The 22,975-nt window shown below is 44.0% G+C and overlaps 2 protein-coding genes across 2 annotated transcripts; one reads left to right on the forward strand and one right to left on the reverse strand.

Annotated features, from left to right (window-relative positions):
* Positions 1-2,912: 2,912 nt before the first annotated feature.
* Positions 2,913-7,449, reverse strand: ndufa8 (NADH:ubiquinone oxidoreductase subunit A8). Its single transcript, XM_063210464.1, has 4 exons — positions 7,286-7,449; positions 6,165-6,328; positions 4,303-4,468; positions 2,913-3,257 (listed from the first exon to the last, which is right to left on the reverse strand). Exons 1-4 carry the CDS (start codon positions 7,334-7,336, stop codon positions 3,120-3,122), a joined length of 519 nt encoding a protein of 172 aa, XP_063066534.1. The 5' UTR covers positions 7,337-7,449; the 3' UTR covers positions 2,913-3,119.
* Positions 7,450-7,479: 30 nt separating this feature from the next.
* Positions 7,480-22,050, forward strand: morn5 (MORN repeat containing 5). Its single transcript, XM_063210463.1, has 5 exons — positions 7,480-7,769; positions 8,151-8,298; positions 8,603-8,714; positions 12,293-12,424; positions 21,785-22,050. The coding sequence occupies exons 1-5, from the start codon at positions 7,624-7,626 to the stop codon at positions 21,877-21,879; spliced, it is 633 nt and encodes a 210-aa protein (XP_063066533.1). The 5' UTR covers positions 7,480-7,623; the 3' UTR covers positions 21,880-22,050.
* Positions 22,051-22,975: the final 925 nt, after the last annotated feature.

Below are 22,975 nucleotides of genomic sequence, written 5' to 3' on the forward strand. Positions count from 1 at the left end.
TTCTTTCTTGCTCCTAGGAAAACAAGCCTGGAGACTCTGCAGGCACACAGGTACCCCCGTTTTTTTTTTCTCGAAAGAGGGGAAACCACCATGTTGCTGCTAATGGCTATGAGTAAATGACAAATGAGTGGAGGGTGAATTGTGACCTCTATAAAGAAGGGGGAGGCCATGTTGTGGAGCTACATAAATAAGCCCCACCACCAACTACCTACCTTACCTACTTACCTAATACCTAGGCTGCTATTACATGATCTTGTGAACACCAAGTATCCAATAAGTCATTTCCAGCTCATGCCTGTGTCTGCACCCACATAGGGTGGGCGTGTGTGTTTCCACACTGAAGGAGGGGTGCTGTTGCCTACAAAAAATGCCTAGAAAAAGGGTTGGTTAGATTTTGTCAAAATGTACAGTTTTTTTTTCAAACCTCATCCAGAACTTGTGCATATGTTATACAAATGCATTTCTTTCTGTTTTATTCCAAAAGACCCAATAAAATCATTTAAAATATATATATTCTTTTTGCGCAAAAAAAATCTGCACTGTGTAAAGTAAAGCATGACCAGAAGTTCTGAAATTCTTCTGATTGTTATTTTTATTTTTCATTTTTTTTGTTCCATTAAGGCCAAGTTGCTGTTGCTTTTGCTTTATGCGGTCAGAGAGCATCCTGTTTATAGCGTGCCTCCACGACTTCCCTGGCCTCACATTTCCCCCTTTCTTCTGCGTTTGATCCAATTTGCCCTGTCTTCACCAGCACTTAGCATTTCGCTCAATCATGCTACGGCATCTAATTCAATTGTGGGCCTCCAGCATTACGTGTGATGCAGTGGGGTAGAGGAGCCTCTTTCAACCTGCTGTAGCTGCTAACGTCATACAAACGGCTTAACTCACACGAAGGGGGGACACACTCGTGCCGTTTCAAGGTGTTTGGGGGCCCTAGGCAGGGAGGGACTTGGGGCCCTTAACCTGTTGAGGAGGGTCCACCCGGAGATATCTTCAATAGCAGTATCATTGCACTTTTCAGTCATTGAAATTAGGGAGGTGCCACACTCACGAAGATGTCATTGCTGTTGTGTAAGGAGGTACATAACAAGTACATTAGCAGTCACCCCCATTTCAGCTGGGGCCCCTTGGCAATTGCCTAGCTTGATAGCCTGTTTGAGACTGGCCTGCTTTCACTCACTCATTCCACTACCTTTTCTGGCAAGATGGGGGGGATGTCAGTTGGAAAAGTAGTCTTTTTTGTGGCAAAAAAGGATGACGGATAACCAGTGGTTTTCATGACTATGAAGGTAGTCATGTTGTTTTGAGAAAGGGTGACCAGGGATGGCAGACAGATGTTGTCAAAAGCATCTTCTAGAAAACACACCAACTTTGGCTCATTTGACCACCACTTGTTTTCCATGGTAACAAAGAGTGACATCTTGGCATTGAAAGGTCAAAAATATGTGTCCAACCTATTTCAGTGGGTTATACTTTAGATTTGGTGTTATATATATATATATATATATATATATATATATATATATACATACATACATACATACATATCTGCAAGTGGGCATAAAGACCTCCCCTTTCTCCATATGAAATGCCAACATTTTGTAACTAAATAGTTTTACTTGGCTTCGTTACCACATAATCTGATATATGTATTTTTGTTTTGAGAGGCTGAAGCGTTAAGTGGTGTTTGATCTGATGCTCTAAACAGGCTACAGTGCAGTCAGTAGAGCTGGCACTTGAGCCCTTCTCACACACGCACGCACGCACGCACCAACACACACGCACACACACCAACACACACACACCGCTGCCTCCTTCTCTCAAACCCGGGCCTTCTTGCCAAGGAAACGTCACGACAAATTCGGCAGCTCGGGGCCTCCATGGCTGAAAGCTGACATCAGCCTGCCCTGGCACTTCAAAGGAAAGGGGGTTTTATGTGAAACGACACTCAAACTAGTATGAGGCAAGACCCACTTCGGGCCTTCGCCTGCCCACACACACACACACACTGAAAAAAAAATCTGACTTAATTTGATTAAATATCGCTAAGGGGAAACTCCTCAAATTGCTCAGCATCTCAAGACAGGAGGCAGGGCTGCAAGATTTCTCTCTCCCCCCCCCCCCCCCCCTCCCAATCTTACCCTTCCTCGAGTGAATCAAGAGTGATGTCTTACATACCACAACAACGTAATCATTTGCAGAGGTGTTTCAATCACCCCCCATCTTGGAGAGGAGAGACGCACGCTGCCCGCACCAGAAAGAGCGAGGGAGAGGTAGAGGCAAGTAAGGTTTATTTGCTTTATGAGCCTGTTAAAACAGAACCGGGGGGCGTGCAGGCAGGTCTGGTGGGGCCCAATTGACCTGTGCTTTGCTGTGCTGTGCTTTGCTGTTCTGTGTTGGTGTCTGGAACTTAGCAGTGCAACTGGACAGGAAGTGAGGGGGCAAAGCCTTTGAAAGGGCATTGGGTTGCACATAGACCATACCACCCCCTTTGGTGCTCCCCACCACCCCCTTAGTAGGAAGTGAAAGGGGTTTGCATGGGGGGCAAATTGGCCAAAGCTCTAGGGGAGCGAACCTTGACCCCCCCCCTCACTAGCCCTGTGGACCCTGTCAGTGTGCAACATCGTGTTTGGCTTGCCTCTCCTCTCTCAGCGAGTATACTATGTATAGTATATAGTAGACAGAAATTGTAGAAATTGTTTTTCTGTTTTACGTCTGGCGCTCATCCAAGTCCAAAAAAATAAAACTTTTTTTTGTTGCCAATTTGGCCCCAGCATTCCGCAACACTTTTGATGTACTGGTATTACACCTGTGAGAACAAAATCAACTCTGATGATTTATCGGATTATCAAGTTTTGTATACAATCAATGCTTTTTGTTTATTTCTCACAAAAACACACATGCTCACACACTCAAGTTTTAAATTAATATTTTTTTTATTCAACATTTAAATTTGTTCACTCTTTACAAGTCTACACATAGGTAGGAGGAAGGGGGGTGGGTACTCCAACTCACACATACAACTGTCCATTGAGGTCTGGCGATGTATGAACCAGATGTTTAAACTGTGGTGGCCAAGACATTGTGGGGGCCACGGCGTGAATGTGATGATGTGCTGGTCACCAGTTCCAGAAGAACATGCGGCTTCCGTACTTGGCTGGCTGTAGTTGGCCCTCGATGGGGGTGTTGGGCTCAGGCCTGGGGCGGGAGTGGTAGGGGTTCTCGGGCAGAGGTCGCTCCGTAGCCACCTTGGTCACCTGCACCAAAACACGTGTTAAAAGGTCAAGAAAAACAAAACAAACAAATGTAGCCTCTTTGAGCAGATGAGCCGCCAGCTTTCTAATCTTTAGTGAAAAGACTCAACTATATCATAACAACTTCCCTATGGCTTTACACATAGCTGTAAGTAACAGATTATTATGTCATTCAAATGTCGTAACATTCACTTCCTTCAAATCCAAACTGTTTTTTTTTCCTGCCATGCGAAAGGAATTGGATTTATAATGGCATGAATCCTCTGCCTTCCTCAGATGCATTCACACTAAAAGTGAACTTGTATGAAAAAGACATGCGAGCAGAGCAGCAGGCGGCAGATTAGATGTGTGTGTGTGTGTGTGTGTGGGGGGGGGGGGTTAAGTGCCTATGGGGCCTCTAGGGCACCTCAAACATGGGTGGAGGGCTGGTGAAGAGAGTTGACCAAGAGAGAGTTGATCAATTTACTCTCCCTCCCGCCACAGCCTATGATCTTTAACCTCCAGCCCATGACTGACCCCACACAATGTTATAACCTAACGTAGATGAGCATGTTCCATAGTTGTTTAAAGTAGAAGTACTCTTACAGATGTAATCACAACACTAGTGGTAGCCTATGATATCACATGGCTTCAACTTTGTAATATTGTACTACTAGTGTTGCAATTACATCCGAAAGAGCACTTTTACTCTATACAACTCTGCCATGTTCCCACACAAATGTGAACAATAATAACTGTCAGTTCAAAAATTGGGCTAATGAACAAATTATGGAAAGATTTACAGTAGGCGCCACTTCTTTATTCCTGTACCAATCTCATACCATGTGGTAATTTGAGATGGACCTTGCAAGGAGCAGTCATGGTGCAGTCAAAAAAACATGGTGTACAATCAGTGGCTCCTACTGCTGTTACATAGGTTTTCACACGTGTTTGAAGATGTTAGTGAAGAATAGATAGATAGATAGATAGATAGATAGATAGATAGATAGATAGATAGATAGATAGATAGATAGATAGATAGATAGATAGATAGATAGATACAGCTCACCTTGGAGAGGTCTCCCAGCTCTGGCCTCTGCCAGCCCAGTTTCTCCAGGACGCAGCCGTCAAAGGCCTGCTGCTGCTTGCGGCAGTGCCTCAGCTCGTGCAAGCTGGAGTAGTCCAGACACGTCCAGTAGTCCGTGAAGGACTCCGCACAGCTCCCCTTTATCTGCCTGCAGAGACGTTACAACGCAAATTGTAAATGTCATCATTCATAATATCACGATAGCAATAAGTTATTCTTGTGATTTTTATTGTTGTTGTTTCATGAAGGACACAGCTATCCTTTATCGGCTTGTAGGGACATTAAAATGCAAGATGAAGGCTATCAGTAAAGCATAATATTTACAATAATCACAATAGATTCATTTGGTATATCACTGACTTCATATAGCTGCTCTTTACCAGCTTGCAGGCCACAATGGACAAGACTGGGGCAGGAGCTACATAACAGAATTTTAACCATCAATCAATATTTATAACTATAACAGCTTTATTAAAGCAACCATCACAAACAGCCATGAATGTATCATTCTGAAATTGACAGCATGTCAGTATTGCCATTTGAGATGATAATGGTTTTGGAACACTGTTTAGCGTTTGGTGAAACACTGCATTTTCTTTGGTTATCTCACAGAAATTGGCAATAAACTTACTGCTTGGATTATATCTATATTCTCAGAATATTTTCCTAACCGTTGTTGTTTTTCAAAAAATGTCAACAAAGCAAGGGATTGAAGGGCCCAGAGACGGGAGAGGCGTATTATAAAGCAGTTAAGGTCAAATAGAAGACGCATCAGAATTCTGAGCAAGACCTACTGTATTCCAACATTTTCAAGCAACTAACAGAGTTGACCTAACACATTAAGTTACCGCACACAGAACAGAAGTGCCATTTACAGTGTGCTTTCAGGTAAGCAATTAACCTCTCAAGAGGTACATGCCACTTTGAGGCTTGTGTAGTTTTTTCAGCTGCTATAAATATGCACACAACACACACACACACACACACACACACACACACACACACACACACACGCACACACAGAGACACACACACACACACACACACACACACACACACACACACACACACACACACACACACACGTGTGTTTAGATAGCAGTTCTGTGTGTTTATCTGTTCTGGCTGGGTAAATGATGGCTGCCTGTGCTGTAAAGCATGGATCACGCACTGGAGCCACCCTGCCCAGGAGAGCTCGTCAAACGACAGACATCCATCCAGTGCAGAGGCGTCACAACTGGCTATTAGAGCAGCACAGCACAGCCCCACAGGTTAAGTGATGCTATGGCCGAGGAGGCTGGAATAGACCTGATTATATCCCTTCACCTTAAACAGTCACCTCATCCCTGTATGTAATGCCCACTTATGTGTGTCCCCTCATATAATGGCCAATGCAATTACATTGCGCAATGTACTGTACAGTAGGGTAAACTTGGTTAGTGTACCATGTCGTTTTAAATGCTTCTTTGAAAACACATGTTCAGAAGTTATTCACATGATAACTCCTTTCTGATGGGATCCATGCACTGAAGATACAGTTATTTTGCAGTAGTTTCGCAAAGTCTATTTAAAAGTCTCATACTATACCATAATTAACTCAGTAGGAAACATTCAAAAATAAATTCCATGAGCTGATTTGAATCTACACATTTCAAAACAATGTAAAAAAGCGTGTGTATGACCAGAGACTGTATCATGACTGCCATTTCAACAGACAGAAAAACAAACAGGTCATCATTGTTGATCCAAACAAGACATTGAATGACCGTTGTCAGAATCCAGAAGCCAATACAATAGCCTGAGTATTCTTGTACACGTACACATAAGAGGTATCCTGCAATTACCTGAAGAAATTGAGAGCGCACTCGTTGACCTTCCTGCCTTCTTCCAGGCACTTCCTGGGATCCTTCTCCTCCCATCGGCACAACATGAACTCCTTGTTGGGCTTGTCACACTGGGAGCCATAGTGGTGAGCAGCCGCCTTCAGCACCGCCGAGGATACGTTCACCTTTTCCAGGACGGGAGAAAGACAGAGGATGGGGAATACAATTCATGAATAAGCCAGCCGTGCAATATTACAGGAGGAATGTCACCTCGGATGACTTTCAAGCAAACCAAAGAGGGCCTCTCCGAAACAAGAACTAGAGGGTGCCATTTCACACGTGTGTTTTAGTACTAATAGCAGACCTTCATAATGTGTTCTAATGAATTGGATACAAGAATATAACTGTTTTATTAACATGTTATAAATATGTTATTACTTTAATTCTTATGTGTGGTAAATACAGGCCATTCAGGTGAGGTTTTTTAAAGGACCTAAGGCGAGAATCAACAGCAATAAGACTATGAAGACTATCCTATAAACTTAGGGCAATGGATGTAATACTGGCTAGGAAAAATGTACTGAGGGTAACGAAATACTAGTTCAGAAAACGTATCTGTTGTAAAGGCAAAAAAGTGATTTGTTGAAAACATTTTGAGGGAAGCCAAGTGCTACCAGGTTGCAAGCAGAGATTTGTGCCAATGTTACCAGGTTAATAGCCAACAACTAGCCTAGCCTGAAACCTTTAGCCCCATTTTACTGGGTGCATGAACCGACAAAATAACCAAACAGCTTTAAGGCGTCAATGGGAAGACATGAAATAGGCAGTGGTGGTGGCATATTCCACTGACAATGTCAACAAAGTTAACATAGCTCTTTACATCAGAATCCGAGGTTGGTACCTTCCACTTAAACGTCACCTATGTGCTAGGACTTATCGTATAAGGACAAAATACAGCCAACATGCGTCACATTTAACTATCAATAAGACACAAGCACACCTGCAAGAGTATTTACCCAGTTTCTAACTAGCAGACGATGATCTGTGCTGACGCTAAGGTAAGGTTGCTAACATAGCAAGCTAACCAGCCTGAGGTTGGTAAGGAAGTCCTACTGTGTGTTTACTGGAGAAAATCAACTCACTTCTTCGACATTTAGCTCCTGCAACGTCGGAATTTCAACCGAACCAGGCATGGCACGGCTTATGACCCACCACAGTTGCACAAATTACAGAAACACTCAGCAGCAACAACAATTTCAAGGTCCTCGTCTGGAAACGGACGCTGCCGCACAAGGAAGGTCAATGAAATGCGCATGCGCCTACTTCCAGGCGCACAAGTTTGGTGTCATTCTGTGCGACACGTAAAAAAAACCTACTAGGCTAACTTGTTTTTAAAAGCATTACTAAACAATAAGAGTTACTTGTGCAGGAGCCATGTAACATATTTTAACTGGCATGTATTGTGGAGTACAAACACAATATGGAAGCAATGTGGTTGCAAAAGAGAGAAACATGTGCTTCTATCAGGTTTGCCAGGATGATTGTTTCCATGGAAACCGGTCCACATCAACAGCAGAGTATGGAGTTGACAGGTAGCAGTTACGATGGTTCTCACAAGAATGGCAGGTGTGTAAAACCGCTTTATTAAAGTTATAGTTCAAATTAAGTCGATAGATTAATATGCCAGAACTACATAGTTAAGTCCAGAAGAGTTGAGATTTGAAAGTGAAACGCCCTTTGAACAGCCTTTACTTCCACCATGATACTGAAAACTTCAGAGTTGAGCTTAGCTTGTGCGCAAATAGAAAGGGAATGGACACACAAAATAATATAGATTTGTATGATGGACAATTTTGTGATAAGTAATTACCATATGCAATTAAGACTTATGTAGTGTGAGTTTCAGATAGTCGTTTTTTTGGACAAAATAATGGTTGAGCTTAATGCAGGCCATGCAGTCATCTGTGATCTGAAACACTGTCGCATTGTTTACATTGTTCTGCTCAGGATGGAGGGCGAAGGAAAATATACCTTTCCGACTGGAACAGTATATCAGGGACAGATGAAAGATGGAATGTTCCATGGCGAAGGTGTTCTCTATTTTCCAGATGGAAGTAAATATGAGGGGACATGGGCGAAAGGACTGTCAAGTGAGGCATGTAAACCCTTTCTTGTATTTGTGTACAGAGTGCAACTGTTTTCCTCTAGTAGGCCTATGTCTGTCATTAGGTTATTCATGGCAAATCTAATTGTTAGGAAGATCTTTTAGGTATTTTTTTTATCCTTGCGTGAACCTTGACAAGGGTGGATTTATTGCATAACTGAAATGGCAACATTGTGGGCTAATAGGCTATTGCAACTTGTGATATTTATTTCAAACAAACGTGCTGATGTATATCTGTGGTTGGTTGGTGATAACCGCATGCACAAACCTGATGACAGACACCCTTGGTCATTAGGGAAAGTACACCTTCTCTGATGGGCTGGAGTATGACGAAGACGAGTGGGATTTCTGTGACGGCTACGACAGACGCTTCTACACGGAGAGGTGCAATGGGCTGAAACCTGCAGGTACTAGAGTCATTTTATTAATCCTGAATGAAATGGTATCCAGCACCAGCAACCTACACACACAGGATACACAAATGATATACCGGTAATACAGCATGCATTGCACGACTTGTTAAACATATAGCACACACTTGTAGGCCTATACTCAGCTGTTACGTAGATCTCTCTCTCTCTCTCTCTCTCTCTCTCTCTCTCTCTCTCTCTCTCTCTCTCTCTCTCTCACACACACACACACACACACACACACACACACACACACACACACACACACACACACACACACACACACATACACGCACGCACACACACACACAAACCAGCATCTGTGATTGATGATAAATTGGATGCAAGAATGGGTCAACGTCAAGATATGCCAGAGCTGCGCAGAGCAGACAGTCCAAATACACAGTCAACAGTCCAATTGCAAAGTCCAAAGAAAGAAGGGGTCAAACATCCAGGCACTAGCCAGGTACTAGCTTATGGCGTCTAGACCAGCCCTACACAATCAAGACTTTGCCCTTGATTTAAACTCACATTACTCCCAATAGCTGTTTCTCATCACTTGCAGTTTATTGCGCAATTAAGTATGTTTAGAGGGCACAGCCTTGGTGCATGTTAACACCTTATCAGCTTTGGAAAACAATAATTTCACAATTTCACGTTTGAAGCTGAAAAAATGTAAACGCTACTCCAATATAGTGCTTCAAGGAAGTCAGTGCAGTATTGGAATGCCAAAAACAAGTCAGGCATGACATCATAATGTTGCCATTGCAATTTGGCACCCCGATCTGAGGTCGAGATAATGTCAGTGTTAACAAGATGTAAAGTGGATTATGTACAGAAGGCTTTCACAGATGTGTGCGTCAGACTGAGGCAGGGCTTTCTTTCCTGGATTGGATGATTAATTTCATGCTTTTTATACGTACATTATCCCATTAGTTCTTCCCGCTCAGTGCATTCATGCCGGGGCTATATTTTTTGAGCGGGGTGCTGCTGCATTTGTGGGTTAACTGTAGAAACCTGTCCCAAATTAACCTGTTATGTTTCAGTCTAGTGTGTAGGATTTCCAACTCTGTCTGAGACAACATGGACATTTCAAACCCAATAGACCCTTTTTCCTTGTAAGCAATGGCATCCTTCATTCATTGTCCATTGAAAATATTCTTTTCCCCAGAACAGACCGTTAAAAAATGAGGGAAAAAGGGGAAAGGTGACAAAACTACTAATGTTTTTTTTTGTGTGTGTGCTTTTTTTAATTCCACTGTTTGAGCCAGTAGCAGCACATGAAGATAGTGTTACGACAGTGTTATAACTACTGGGTACATGCATAACTGTTATCTACTCCAATGTTTGTGCTTTTTTGCTGTGAGCTCATTTTGTTTCGAGTGAAGTCATCTTCCCACAGAGTTGAATCTTGCATATTTGTTGAACTATGTCAGCCTGAGACAGAGCCAGATGCGATGCCTATGTGGACCCCTTTCCTCTTCTATGTCATGTGTTTAAGTCACAGGTTATGTAACCCTCTAAACTGAAAGCTTGACAATTATAGACAAAATATAACTTAGGCGTTGGTGGAAAAAAAAAGTTGATCACTGAAATACTCTTCGGCGCCCAGAGAGTGTTGCAATCCTGAGGTTGCCTGCCCCAGTAGTATTTTTGTTTAGTCTGTATCAGCAATAAATCTCCAAGTGACATGTTTTACACCACTAATAGGCAGCTTCTCAAACTGTTACTCCAGATGTTCCCTCTCAATTCATCACCATCCCGCAGATACAGATACAGACACGCAAAGGATGGCGGATAGAGACACGAAAAGTGTCGAAAACTGTGGTGGAAGTACAGTATATACACACACACGAGCATGCACACATCTTTTACATAACATCAGAGATGTATCAAGTAAAAGCAAAGCGACTCATGATGTAATTACAACAATAGTTACAAGGTTGTGTATTTTATTTCTTTCTGCTCCATTTACCACCATCCTGCAGAGTTGTATAAAGTAGACATACTCTTACAGATGTAATTGCAACACAAGTACATGACCGTACATCGTTTATACACCAGTTATTCCACTGTCCCTAATGAGGGAGATATACTGTAAGGGTACTTTTACTTTATACCACACCCACAAGAGCATACATAGAGAATGCACTAAGTGACAGTGTAAGTAAGAGAGGTACAGGACAAGTTGGGAAAGTGGAGTTTACTGCCGTTAGGATGGGTAGCGTTTTGCTTCTGGACCATTGTGTGGTACAGGTGTAAGGAAAAAACAGGAACACTACAAAACAGATAGACGTTGAGACAGATGTTGAGTTTGTGCATACAAATGAACTTCTCTGGTATTATAATGCAAACAGTGTATGTGTTGTGTGTTGAGTGCTGCGTTTCTCCTCGTCTGCCTGCAGTGTGGGAACGAGTCATTACACTCCTCCCTGAAGACAGTGATTGGCTGGAAATGTTTATGACTCACTTTTAGCCATGGCGTTTGTTTCCCATTTACAGTCAGGACTGTCTGTGTACTGTACGCTGAACACTGGGGATTGTTTTTCACTCTCTTTTTTTCGTTTGCTGAGTATGAACATTGAGCAGACAGCTACCAGAGCATAAGGAGCAATTTGCTGTATTTGACCAAAAAATTGTATTGAATTTGAATGGCGGACTGCACTGTTAAGCACTGTGGGAAAACCATAAGTAGGTTTAGGAGAGAGAGATAATGGAGAAGCAAGTGCTCAGGGGAGAGAGAGAGAGAAAGAGAGAGAGAGAGAGAGAGAGAGAGAGAGAGAGAGAGAGAGAGAGAGAAATGCTCCATATGTTGAAAATCAGGCAACACACTTCAGAAACATGGCTGTTGTCAGATTACAACAGTGTGTCTTCCACGACCGACTATTTGTACATTCAGAAAAGCTGTAACAAGTTAATGTGTAATATATATATTTTTTAAAAATGTAAACAGATTTTTTTAAATGTTCAAATTCATCAAAAAGAACATTTCACATATCATTCTCTGTGAAATTATGATTGCTGTTGAATTACAGAGAGACTGAAGCAATGAAAGATAAATATGCATGCTTATGGGCATGATTGGACATGACTCTAATTATGCTCTGATACGCTGTTATTATCAGTAGACTATTTATATATTTTTTCTGTGTCATTATAAATGACAATCACCGTGCCTGAGGATCTGCGCATTTTACAACGGTGTGACCCCAAGCAATGAAACCTTGTGCAGACATGACCTTGTATTAATTTATTGAAAGATCAATTAAGCTCATGTAATCCAATGTCCTAAAATAAGATTTTTATTTGAGTACATTTTCAGTTATCGTGGGAGCATGCAGATACTTGATATTTTCCTAATAAGGGAAAAAATTGGATGCTTTCAATACATTATTTTGGAGTAACAGTGTATTGTAAAGAAAACAAAAATGCTATGCATAACTAACATGATATTTTAATGGCAGTAATTTGTTGCACATATTATTTAGTGATGATGAAGTCTTTCTGATGTCATGACTTTCTGATGACTACAGTTCTGATGACACTCATGACATTACTCCCTGTGCCTTTTGCAGGCAAGTCTCAGTTGACCAATCGGGTGCCCCCAGAAGAGATTCCCGCTGGCTGCTATGACTGCGGAGATGGGTTCTATAACCCTGCCACCAGAGTTGTGTCAGACTATGAACTGAAATTCCTCAGATACGCAGGTAAGAGTCCAAAATGTACCACCACATTTCTAGACAAACATTCAAATGTACCATACAGTATTTTGCTTTGATATTGGAGCAATATAAAACATTTAAATCTATAGCCTACTTAACTTCTAGGGATCTGAATATGCATAAAAAGAAGAATGCTGTTGTAGCCTCAGGTTCTTGTTTGTGTTAGTTTAATGTTACAGTTCAAGTTTTTACAGTTCAACTTCAATTTACAGTACTATAAAGAAACCATTGTCAGTCATTCTCAATGTACTTCTGACCAAACAAAAAAAACCTGCAGAGCACTGGGAACGCAAAACGAAGACGTTTTTTAATCAAAACAACACGCAATGGAAAACATTTTGTTTTTAATCCCTACGGTGAAATTGCCAGTTTGACGTGTGTTTAGGTCTTGTCATTACGAAGGCCAAATTCATTGCCTCTGAAAGTCGTAAAAAGGCTCGGCCTAAATTGGGAGCACATCTCTGGTTCGCATGTTAAGCAACAAGTGAGTGAGGCAAAGTCATTATGGCGTGAGAGCGTCACGCTAATGCCGGCAGATAGCGTTTAATTGGAAGTTATGTCGAGTCTTATGATGATGCGATAACATTTTTGTCGGCCGCCTCTCTTTCTCACACACTCGACGGTGCCTCTTGGCCGAGGCAGTTTTAATTCTCATTACGAGGGAAAACACGAAACATATTTTTAACCCCCATCCCTTACCCCTCGCATGCAGTGGTGTCTTTGATTTGAAGGAAATTGATTATGTCAGGCCTTCAGATGGGAGTTCTGCTCGCAGAGCCAGCATCTCTTACCAGCAAAAAAAAAAAGAAAAAGAAATGTAGCGAATCGTACATGAAGAAAAGTTTGTGGTCGCTGTCTTATGGTCTTTTTGTTGGGTGCGACAGAACTTTCTCCTCTCTTCCTTTCTTTTATGCACTGTGTGTGTGTGTGTGTGTGTGTGTGTGTGTGTGTGTGTGTGTGTGTGTGTGTGTGTGTGTGTGTGTGTGTGTGTGTGTGTGTGTGTGTGTGTGTGTGTGTGTGTGAGAGAGAGAGAGAGCCACACAGCCACACAGTATGCTTTTGTGGGTGTGGTTAATCATGGCGGGTTCATAAGCCTCATGTTTTAACATGGGGTTGAAGACAAATGTTATTGTTACGCATTTTGTTTGAACACACCACAAAGATATACAAAGGAAAGAAACACATTCTCCAATACTTGCTATGCGTCAAGTCTGTATTTTCGAATGAAGAAAAGAACATGCGTGCACACAGACGCGCGCTCACGCATGCACACACACACACACACACACACGCACACACGCACACGCACACACATTTGCTTCACGTCCAGGTGCAAACATTTGGGTGGTACGACGTGTCTTTTTTTCCACCCATTCATACACACTGGCATGAGACGGTGACTTCAGTGATTCCGAGCGCCTATAGTTTAGTAAACCTTGTCCAAAAGAACTACGTGCAACACGATACACATTACATTACAAACTCGCCCCCTACCCCCCCTGCCCAGTCATCGCAACTCAGTCCGGAGCGTGCAAATCTTATTCACATGTATGGATAGACAATAAGTCGGTGTGGCGTGCACATCCTCCGCAGCTGTACTAGAGAGCCTTTTTAGTGCAGCAGGTTTTCATTTGCTCTTTGTTTTTGAGGAGGACGAAAAAAGAAACGGTGTCAGAGTTTGACCAATGGGTTGGCAGAGAAACATGAAGATGAAAAATTCCGCGTGGCGCATCTTTTAATCTCGTGCGCAAATAACAGTTGTCATGGGATGACTCTAAGATGATGCATGGTTTCTGCAGGGGTCTTTTTCGTAAACAGTGCTAAAAAAACAAATGCAAGAAGCCATTTTAAGTTCAATTCTGCTTGCTGGAGAAAGTACCATACTCATCTCAGGTGAAAAGCTATGACAAACACATGAATATTTCCATTTACTACTTACATTTGTGTGCATTATTCAATGTGACATCCATAGTAATCATTTAAGTACAAAAGATGAAAACAAAATTTAGGTTTGCACTGTATGTGTGGCATGCAATACAAAGTTACGATTACTTTCTATTTCATCTGTGAATTAGAAAGTCAAACTGACTTTACTGCATTGTAGACACTAGGTAGGGTTCTAATTTTAGTAGGTGTGAAAGGATTTTTGCGTTGGAATATTTCCTCTCGGACTTTAGAGTGGTTTAAATTGTTCGCTTAATGGCTGTGGTGTTGCATGTAGAGTGCTGTCTAAACTGAACTCCACAGCAAGAGGGGACTTTTAAGGGCTTGACTGACAGAGTAATGGCCAAAGTGGAGATCCTGTCTGCCCTGTCGTGTCCCGTCTGCCAGGGCCATACTGGTAATCTGACATACAGGGCATTTCCCGGTGTGTCAACAGTCCTCATTGGCCTATGATGTTGCAGCGCTATTTTCTTTGAGCAGTGACTCTCAAACTGTGGGCTGCGTGCGGAAGGTCCTGAAGTTATTTTCTAAAACTCTAAATAAGATTTGTGTGTGTATTGCTGTTGACTATTTAAGCCGTTAAAACACGGCGTTATAAACTTAGTAAACCGAGTTGTAGTGCATTACTGAAGGTCCTCTGTTATGTCATAGTAGTGTAGTACTATGGTAATTAACCTTTTAATTACTATTACGGCGTGCCTCAGATGGTACGGCGTGCATTAAGGGGCTACTTGAGCTTAATTCACTGGCTGAGAGGTGGTTCCCAAACATTGGTAAAAATGTCCAAGTGGGCCCCAAGTTGGATAGGGTTGAGAACCCGTGTCTTAAAGAATGATCCACCATTTTCAGGTGGCCACACAAAAAAATGCCCGGGCCTTTTTTCGTTACGAGCCCAGCCCTGTCCCGCCTGCTAGCTGGTTTCCCCCCTATCTGGCGGCACACCATTGTTACGCAGGAAGCACTCGCTCTGAGTGTCAGAAGAGTGCATTTGTCCAAGCACGTGCCTGTGTTTGTGGTGGACTATGCTTTGGAGCATTAGCATCCTGGACAGGGAGGAAAGCTTCCCCGTGTAATGGACACAGATCAGTTGTACAAAATGTGTATACAAATGTAGCCTCTTTGTGCAGATGGGCCCGTGGGCTGATAAGACTCAACTACAACAAGAAGAACATTTCTGTGTCATTACAGAGATCCTGAAGTAACAGATTAAAGCTCTGCGTGAAAGGGATTTAGATCTGTCTTTGTCTCATTCAAAGTATATGAGCTACACTCCAGTCACACTACACTACAATCCTTTGTACAATTTTGTGAAGGAAACATGTGTTTGTTATTATAATTATAAAACCTTTAACTTGTACAGGCCACTGTACTGTAGGACACATCCTTCCAAATTAAGTTATCTGTTCAACAGTAAGCACATAAGGGCAGTGGCGGTTCTACCTATGTTGGGGTCCCTTGGCAAAAATATAGATATGGGGCCCTCTTGAATTATTTTTGCTGGCATTTACCATGGCAGGACATACTGTTTGGGATCCCCTACAGTGGACAGTTTTAGTGGGGCCCTAGGCAATTGCTGTTGAAACTGGCTCTGCATATAGGTTAGTGCAGGTCCTGACCTCTCCGCGCCGCACACACTGACGCTATAAAGTACATCCCCTCTCAGGGGCTCTCAGAGGACGCGGTTCCTCACGTAGGCTGTAGCCGTATGTGGTGCTGGGCATTGTGTCCCGAGGAGCCTTTGGCATGCGGTGCGCAGGCGGCGTTGCCGATGTATTTTTATCACTCGCTCGTCAAGGTGAAGCTACAGCTATTTGTCAGAGTGGGTGTGAAGACACAATTTATTGCCAATGGCGTCGGGCCAGCACCTTTATCGGAAACGGGGGAAGCAGCTAGCTGAAGGAGGGAGGAGGTGGATGAAGGAGGGATGGGGCGGTTGGAGGGGGTGAGGGCTGTTGTGGACACAGGCATTCGCAGCAGAGGAACCAGCAGGCTCCCCAGGGGAGCACCTTTTCTGGGAGGGGAGGAAGAGTGTGGCCAGTAACTCGGGGAGGAGGAGGAGGGGAGGGGAGGGAGGGGAGAGAAGAGAGAAGACAATAAGGAAGAGAGGAAGAATGTTGGCCATCATGGAACGGGAGAGGAGGGGAGAGTGGAAGCTTTAACTGTGGAGGGGGAGAGGATTGGAGGGGAGAGAGAGAGACAGGACAGGATTGAACGTGAAGTGGGGCAGGACAATAATGGTATGGGGTAGGGGGTGTTAGCGATGGGATAGGATGGAATGGAGTGAGTGAAGACTGGATGAGGTAAGGATGAAGTGGAGTGGGGAGTTTAGGGAGAGGGGATGGGGAAGGCATATACTGTAGTGGCATGGGAGTGGGTGGGGTGGGGTGGAGACAAAGAAGGCATTTAATGGTGTACCATGGGGTGGGGTAGGGTGGGGTGCTTGGAGAAGGGGATGGATGGAATAGTGTGGGTTAGGGTGGAGAAGTAGATGGGGTATTGGTCTGGGATCTGGGATGGGGGAATGGGGTGTGATGTTTGGGGGAGCAGGTGGGGTAAGGACGGGGTGGAGAGTTTCTAGGACGGGATGGGATATACAGTAGTGGTGTGGGACGGGGTGTGGTGGGGTGTTTTGAGAAGGAGATGGGGTGCGGGTGGGGTGGGGTGTCTGGAGGGGTAGGGGATGGGATGTAATGGTGTGGGATGGGTTGAGGTATTTGGAGGAGGGAGGAGTTGATGGGATGATGTGGAGAGTTAAGAGGGGATGTGTTGGGATGTCGGGCAGAGGAGAGGACCCAGGGAGCAGGGGGGAGCTGTGGGAAGCGGGCAGGAAGGGAGGAGGAAATGCCCAGGCTTCAGGCCAGGAGAGGAACGAACGGACGGTCGGCCACACTGAAAATAACACACCGACCGCCTGCATTGCAGGGGCGAAAGGAGGACGGAGCTGTCAGTGAAGGAAAGGGAAAAAAAGAGTGAAAAAATCTTTTCTACAGCTGCCAGGACCCCCGCAGTGTCGGCTGCCGAGACACAAGGCCTATAGGGGACAAAAGAGCAAGAGGTTAGGCCTGGTCATGAATGCACAATGCCCATCACCACGCAGACCACATTTACAAGCAAACTATACGCACATAAGTGCCATGCCATGCCTATACATTAAAACAAAAATCTTTGCTTTTCTTCCTTTTATTGATAGGATGTTGTGAGAGAATGACAGGAAAGTAGTGTGCGAGAAAAAGAGAGATGGGGAAGGATCGGGAAATGACCTCGGGACAGACTTGAACAAAGTAATGGCCTGGCACCTTAGCCCACTCAGCCACGGTGCCCCATCGTATAGCTTTTGGTTACGTGTACACTTGACTTGACGCTGGCTTCATACGTATGACATAACAGTGTTGCTATAGTGTCAAAACAGTGTCATGACACAATCATGGACGAATCATAAGCATGACGTCAATGTCATAAATGCTTTATATACTGCTATGCGTACAGTATAACTGATGTGGTAACCAGAGAAGCAGACAGGGGGAGACAAACAGGTCAGTTGCCCCGGGCCTAGAGAGAGAGGACCAAATTCTGTAATTACAATGTAATTACATTGTATACGTTGGATTTAGGGCCCTTTCAAATCAATCAATCTATCAAAATGTATTGATATAGCGCAATATCACAACTATAGAGTTGACTCAAAGTCCTTTCAAATACACGTACAGATTCCTACCAGCTGACATATTGACACACCAGCTGTGGAGGCTGCCAAGAAGACACCAATTGTCCAGGGTTCACGTGAGAAAATACACACACACACACACACACACACACACACACACACACACACACACACACACACACACACACACACACACACACACACACACACACACACACACACACGCACGCACACACAGACACACACACACAATGTGACTTTGACCTGGGCTTGGCCAAAGCTGTCAGTGGCCCTGGTGATAACCACCACCACCATCACCACCACCACCCCTCCCACTACCGCCCCTTTCTGTGCATCCCATGGAACAAGGGAGGGAGGAAGGAGCAGGGGGGTGGAGGGAGGAGTGATATTGTTGTGGTGCACTGTATTCTCTGCATTAGGTCATAGAACAAACCGGAGCCAAAAGTGTCATCGGTTGAGCCATGCTGTGATGTTACTGTATAAGCAGCAGCGGTCTTCCTCTGCTTCAGCCTCTCCATGACTTAATATTTAAAACTCTCCTTCCCCTTCCAACTAATGATGATTGCACCTCAGATCCCAATACTTCTGCATGCCTTATGCCTTAAAATCCACAATAACCCCTATCGAGCTCTTAAAGTGAAAGCATTTGCGCTGAACCTGACTAGAAATATCGCATTAAACCTTAGGTCTGTCTTTACGTCTGTTATTGGAGAACAATATTGCTACAGTTAGTTAATGTCCTAATATAAGTCCACTTGTCAGAAGTTTTTTTCAAATTAAGTCTTTCCTTTTTTTGACACTGTGTCTGTGTCTCAAGTCAATTATGCGATCAATCAGAATGGTGCAGTCTAAAACGCTCAGGAGCCCGAGAGAGTTAGTGCGTTAAGTCAGATGTTAATGGGTCTAGTTCTCTCTCTCTCACTCTCTCTCACTCTCTCTCTCTCTCTCTCTCTCTGAAAGATACTTCAGACTTCAGAATTAAAGCTCTCGTTAAGTGAGAACAGTCATACGTACTGTATAGCCGAGCCCCTATCATTATCCTGGATGTAGCCTCTGTAATAACCCCTGGGGAGGGGCTAGGGAGGAGCGGAGGGGTGGTGGGTGGAGTGGACTGGAGGGCTTGGAGGGGCGTCGGGGGGTGGGAGGTGGTGGTGGTGGTGGTGGTGGTGGTAGTGGTTGTGGGGTTCTTGGTAGATTACTAATTCCACGGACTTCAGAAGGCGTCTTGCACAGCGGGGAAACCGCAGTGAGCCAAGGTGGCAATGATCGACAGTGATTCGGTGTGTGTGTGTGCGTGTGCGTGTGCGTGTGCGTGTGTGTGTGTGCGTGTGTGATGAAGACCTCCCACAGACACAAACCCCATTTTGCGAAAATTGTGTCCAGAGGAAGAGCGGAGGTAACTTGATTAATTGAGGATGTACTTTGTGTGTGTGTGTGTGTGTGTGTGTGTGTGTGTGTGTGTGTGTGTGTGTGTGTGTGTGTGTGTGTGTGTGTGTGTGTGTGTGTGTGTGTGTGTGTGTGTGTGTGTGTGTCTGTGGGTGCGTGTGTATTGAATAACACTTTCATGAATCAGGGCCTACTGCTGGGAGAAATATGTAAATTTAAGAATTTCTTTATTAAAAATTAACTGAAGGGGGTGAGGTGGTCTGTGATTACAGAATTTCATTAAAATACTGTAGGCTACCTACTAGTTTTATGTGTGTGTGTGCGCGCGCGTGTGTGAGTGCCTGTAGTGTGTCTGTATCCAAATAATTGAGTAGTTTCAGAAGTCTGATGAAACTCTGTGTGTGTGCGTTCACACATGTGCGTGTGTGTGTGTATAGTATGCGCACACGCACGCACAAGAGAGAGACAGACAGAGAGTGTGTGAGTCAGTCAGTGTGTGTATGTGTGTATGTGTGTGTGTCAGAGCTACTGCCTGTTTTGCTGTGGAGGGCCTGGATCTGGAATGGGGGGGGGGGGGGGGGGGGGGGGCATCAGTGCACAGCCATAGGCCACAGAGGGCCCCAGTGCCACTGCCATGTTGTTTGTTGTGGTTTCCTGTTTCGGCCTTAACCGTGCCTTTGAAAAACTCGCAAAAGGTCCACATTCAAAATATCCCTTTGCCAAGCAAAACAGCCTTATCTGGATCCGCTGCCACTCCATTGTAAGATGAACTGAAGCCTGACAGAGATGCTATCAGCGATCCAAACAGAGACCTGCTCTGAAAGGAGGGAGGGAGGGAGGGGAGGAGGAGGAGAGAGAAAAAATAGTTAATGTGTCTGTCTGTCCTCGTGCTCTCTGTTCAGGAGGTTGTATGTACATATCTCGCCTGCTGACTGTTTTTCTGTAAGCTCTTTGTCATGTCATTAAAAAGCAGCCAGCCGCTGCCGTGGTCCACGCAGCCCGGCGCAAGGATCTGTGGGCCATTATCGCAGGCCCAGTTCTGTTTGGAAGGAAACACTTTTCCTTTCGAGTGTATTTTAGGGATTAAGATAAACACGTTTAACAAGGTGCCATTACCGTTTCCCTTCACTCTCCTCTGGTGCAAAGAGCACTGGTACTGTTCCATACACTCTGCCCTACACAAAAAAATCCCAAATACCGCTATTATCGATATCATTTAATATGAATTTAAAAAAAAAACAATAGTTGTTACTAATAATATATTTAACCGGTTTTTTTTCGACTTTTGGGAAAATATAAATCGTTAGTGGTCTCCATAGTTATTCCAGAGAAAATCTTTTAGGTATTCTGTGTAACGACAGCTGCTCATATAAGGAAATGCACACTGGTGACGCATTACGCGTCTAGCAGGCTCAAATTGCTAGTGAACCATGCAGCCACCTGTGTCTTTTCTAAACGCGTTTGTGTTAAGACTACGAATTAAACAGATCCCTAGAAAAGGCAACGATCAGTCTTGAGAGGGCAATTTACAGGAAATATGAAAATGCGAATTTGTCCTAATTACTACGCGTGGCTGGAGGAAACGGCAATTGCCGTTAGACCCTGGCCGGTGGCGATTGGCTGCTCGCGATTAATTGGCTTGAAATTGTGATGAAATGTCCTTCTCGAGAGTGACCCCCTTTGTGGGCGCGAGGAAGGGAGGCGCGCGGCAGCCAGAATGAAGGTGGAGATGACGTGTCGTTTAGCATGCAGCTGCCACCAACCAAAGCGCCGGGTATCAAGTTTTTTCTACAATTGCTACATGCGTGAGCCAGGTAGAAGTGGCGAGAGGCGAGCAGAGAGGCCGTTTAGGGCCATTGCGTGCAATTACCGACAATCAGAGTGGAGTAGAAGACCTGCTCGCCACAATGGGCCCAGTTCGCCTTGTTCCCAGGGGTGAGCGCTCAAGTGCGTGCAGCTGCGCGCTTCGATTCAGCAGCTCACCAGAAAAGCATCAGAAAAGCTACCTCGCGCCGCAATTAACAGATCCCATTTTAAAACGCAGCAGATTATCCACCACTGTTGTTCGTCTCTTGGAGATTAAAAAAATAGATTCACGAAGTCGTTTTTTCTGAATCCCTAAATTGCTTTTTAAGCGTATTTGCATTTCCACATGGAATTTTAAACCTAAATTTGATCAACTGGTACAACAGACGTGTGTTTACTCTCTCTCTCTCTCTCTCTCTCTCTCTCTCTCTCTCTGAGTTTGTGTGTGATGTTTTGTGCGTTCAGCAGCAGTGGTTTTCTGCGTTCATTTTGGCATCCCTCAACTCAACACTTTTCTTTTGCAGATGACGACGAGCACGCGTGGATTGTGCGCACATGTCGGAAGAGCTGGGAAGAGCTCCCCAAATCAACATCCAACTCCTCAGCTAATGCCCAGTGAAAATTAACTACTACACAATATGCGCATCCATGCTGTGGATTTTGGACAAGACATAAACAAAATTGACATGCCAAAGAAATTAAGTATTCAGTGAACTTGAATGCAACTGGACTTGGGTGAAAATAAGATATATTGTTTTTGAATCATCATTAAAAGAATACATGTAACAAATTGTTGAAATTATGTCGCTGAATTTGGCAGTACATGCGGTTATTATGACAAGCGTGTGTTTTGAAAATTATGGACCACTAATAAATGAACCATGCACTGGACTAATTGTGCAGATCAGCCTCACTTGACATCTAATGCCACATCACATTCATACAAGAACATGGTCATAAATATGCAAAATAAATGCATTAAAAAAAATTACCCTTTTTAAAAAAGTGTTTGATTCATGTTAGGGAGTATTGCTGATTGACTTATCTTTGATAGCCATCCACGTATTATATTTTTCAGGTCACTGGCCAGTGCAATCAGTTACACAGGCCGCAACAGATTGTTCTTGTTGACGTGATTAAAGGCAGTCCAGCCAGTGCTGTGCGGATCAGGTGCTTTGCTGCCAGAACTTTAAGCCTGTCAATGTATGTCAATCATAATGCAGAAGGAGGGATATTTTTTCCACTTGGGTCTGTAAGGGGAGCGTGTAACCATGACTGGAGGTCCTGTCTTTCCATATGCTGCCTATGCAGTGTGTGTGTGTGTGTGTGTGTGTGTGTGTGCATGCATGATTGTGGCTGTGTTTGTGAATGTGCACACTATTTTCATGAGAAGGTGATATGCCATAGTATAGGTGCACCCACAATAACCCAGTCAGGGCAGGCAAATCTTTTCATAAGCTATTGTGCAACGTGTGTGTGTGTGTGTGTGTGTGTGTGTGTGTGTGTGTGTGTGTGTGTGTGTGTGTGTGTGTGTGTGTCTTTCTCTCTCTGCAAGTGTGTCTGTGCATGTATCTGTCTTTGTGTGTGTGTGTGTGTGTGTGTGTGTGTGTGTGTGTGTTTCTGTCTGTCTGTCTGTCTGAGCGTGTTTGTGTTTATATGCACAGGCCAGTGTGCATATGGAGCAGAGGAGAGGAGTGGTGTCGTGTGGTTGCAGC

Source organism: Engraulis encrasicolus, chromosome 11, assembly GCF_034702125.1.
Source record: "Engraulis encrasicolus isolate BLACKSEA-1 chromosome 11, IST_EnEncr_1.0, whole genome shotgun sequence".
Lineage (NCBI taxonomy): Eukaryota > Metazoa > Chordata > Actinopteri > Clupeiformes > Engraulidae > Engraulis > Engraulis encrasicolus.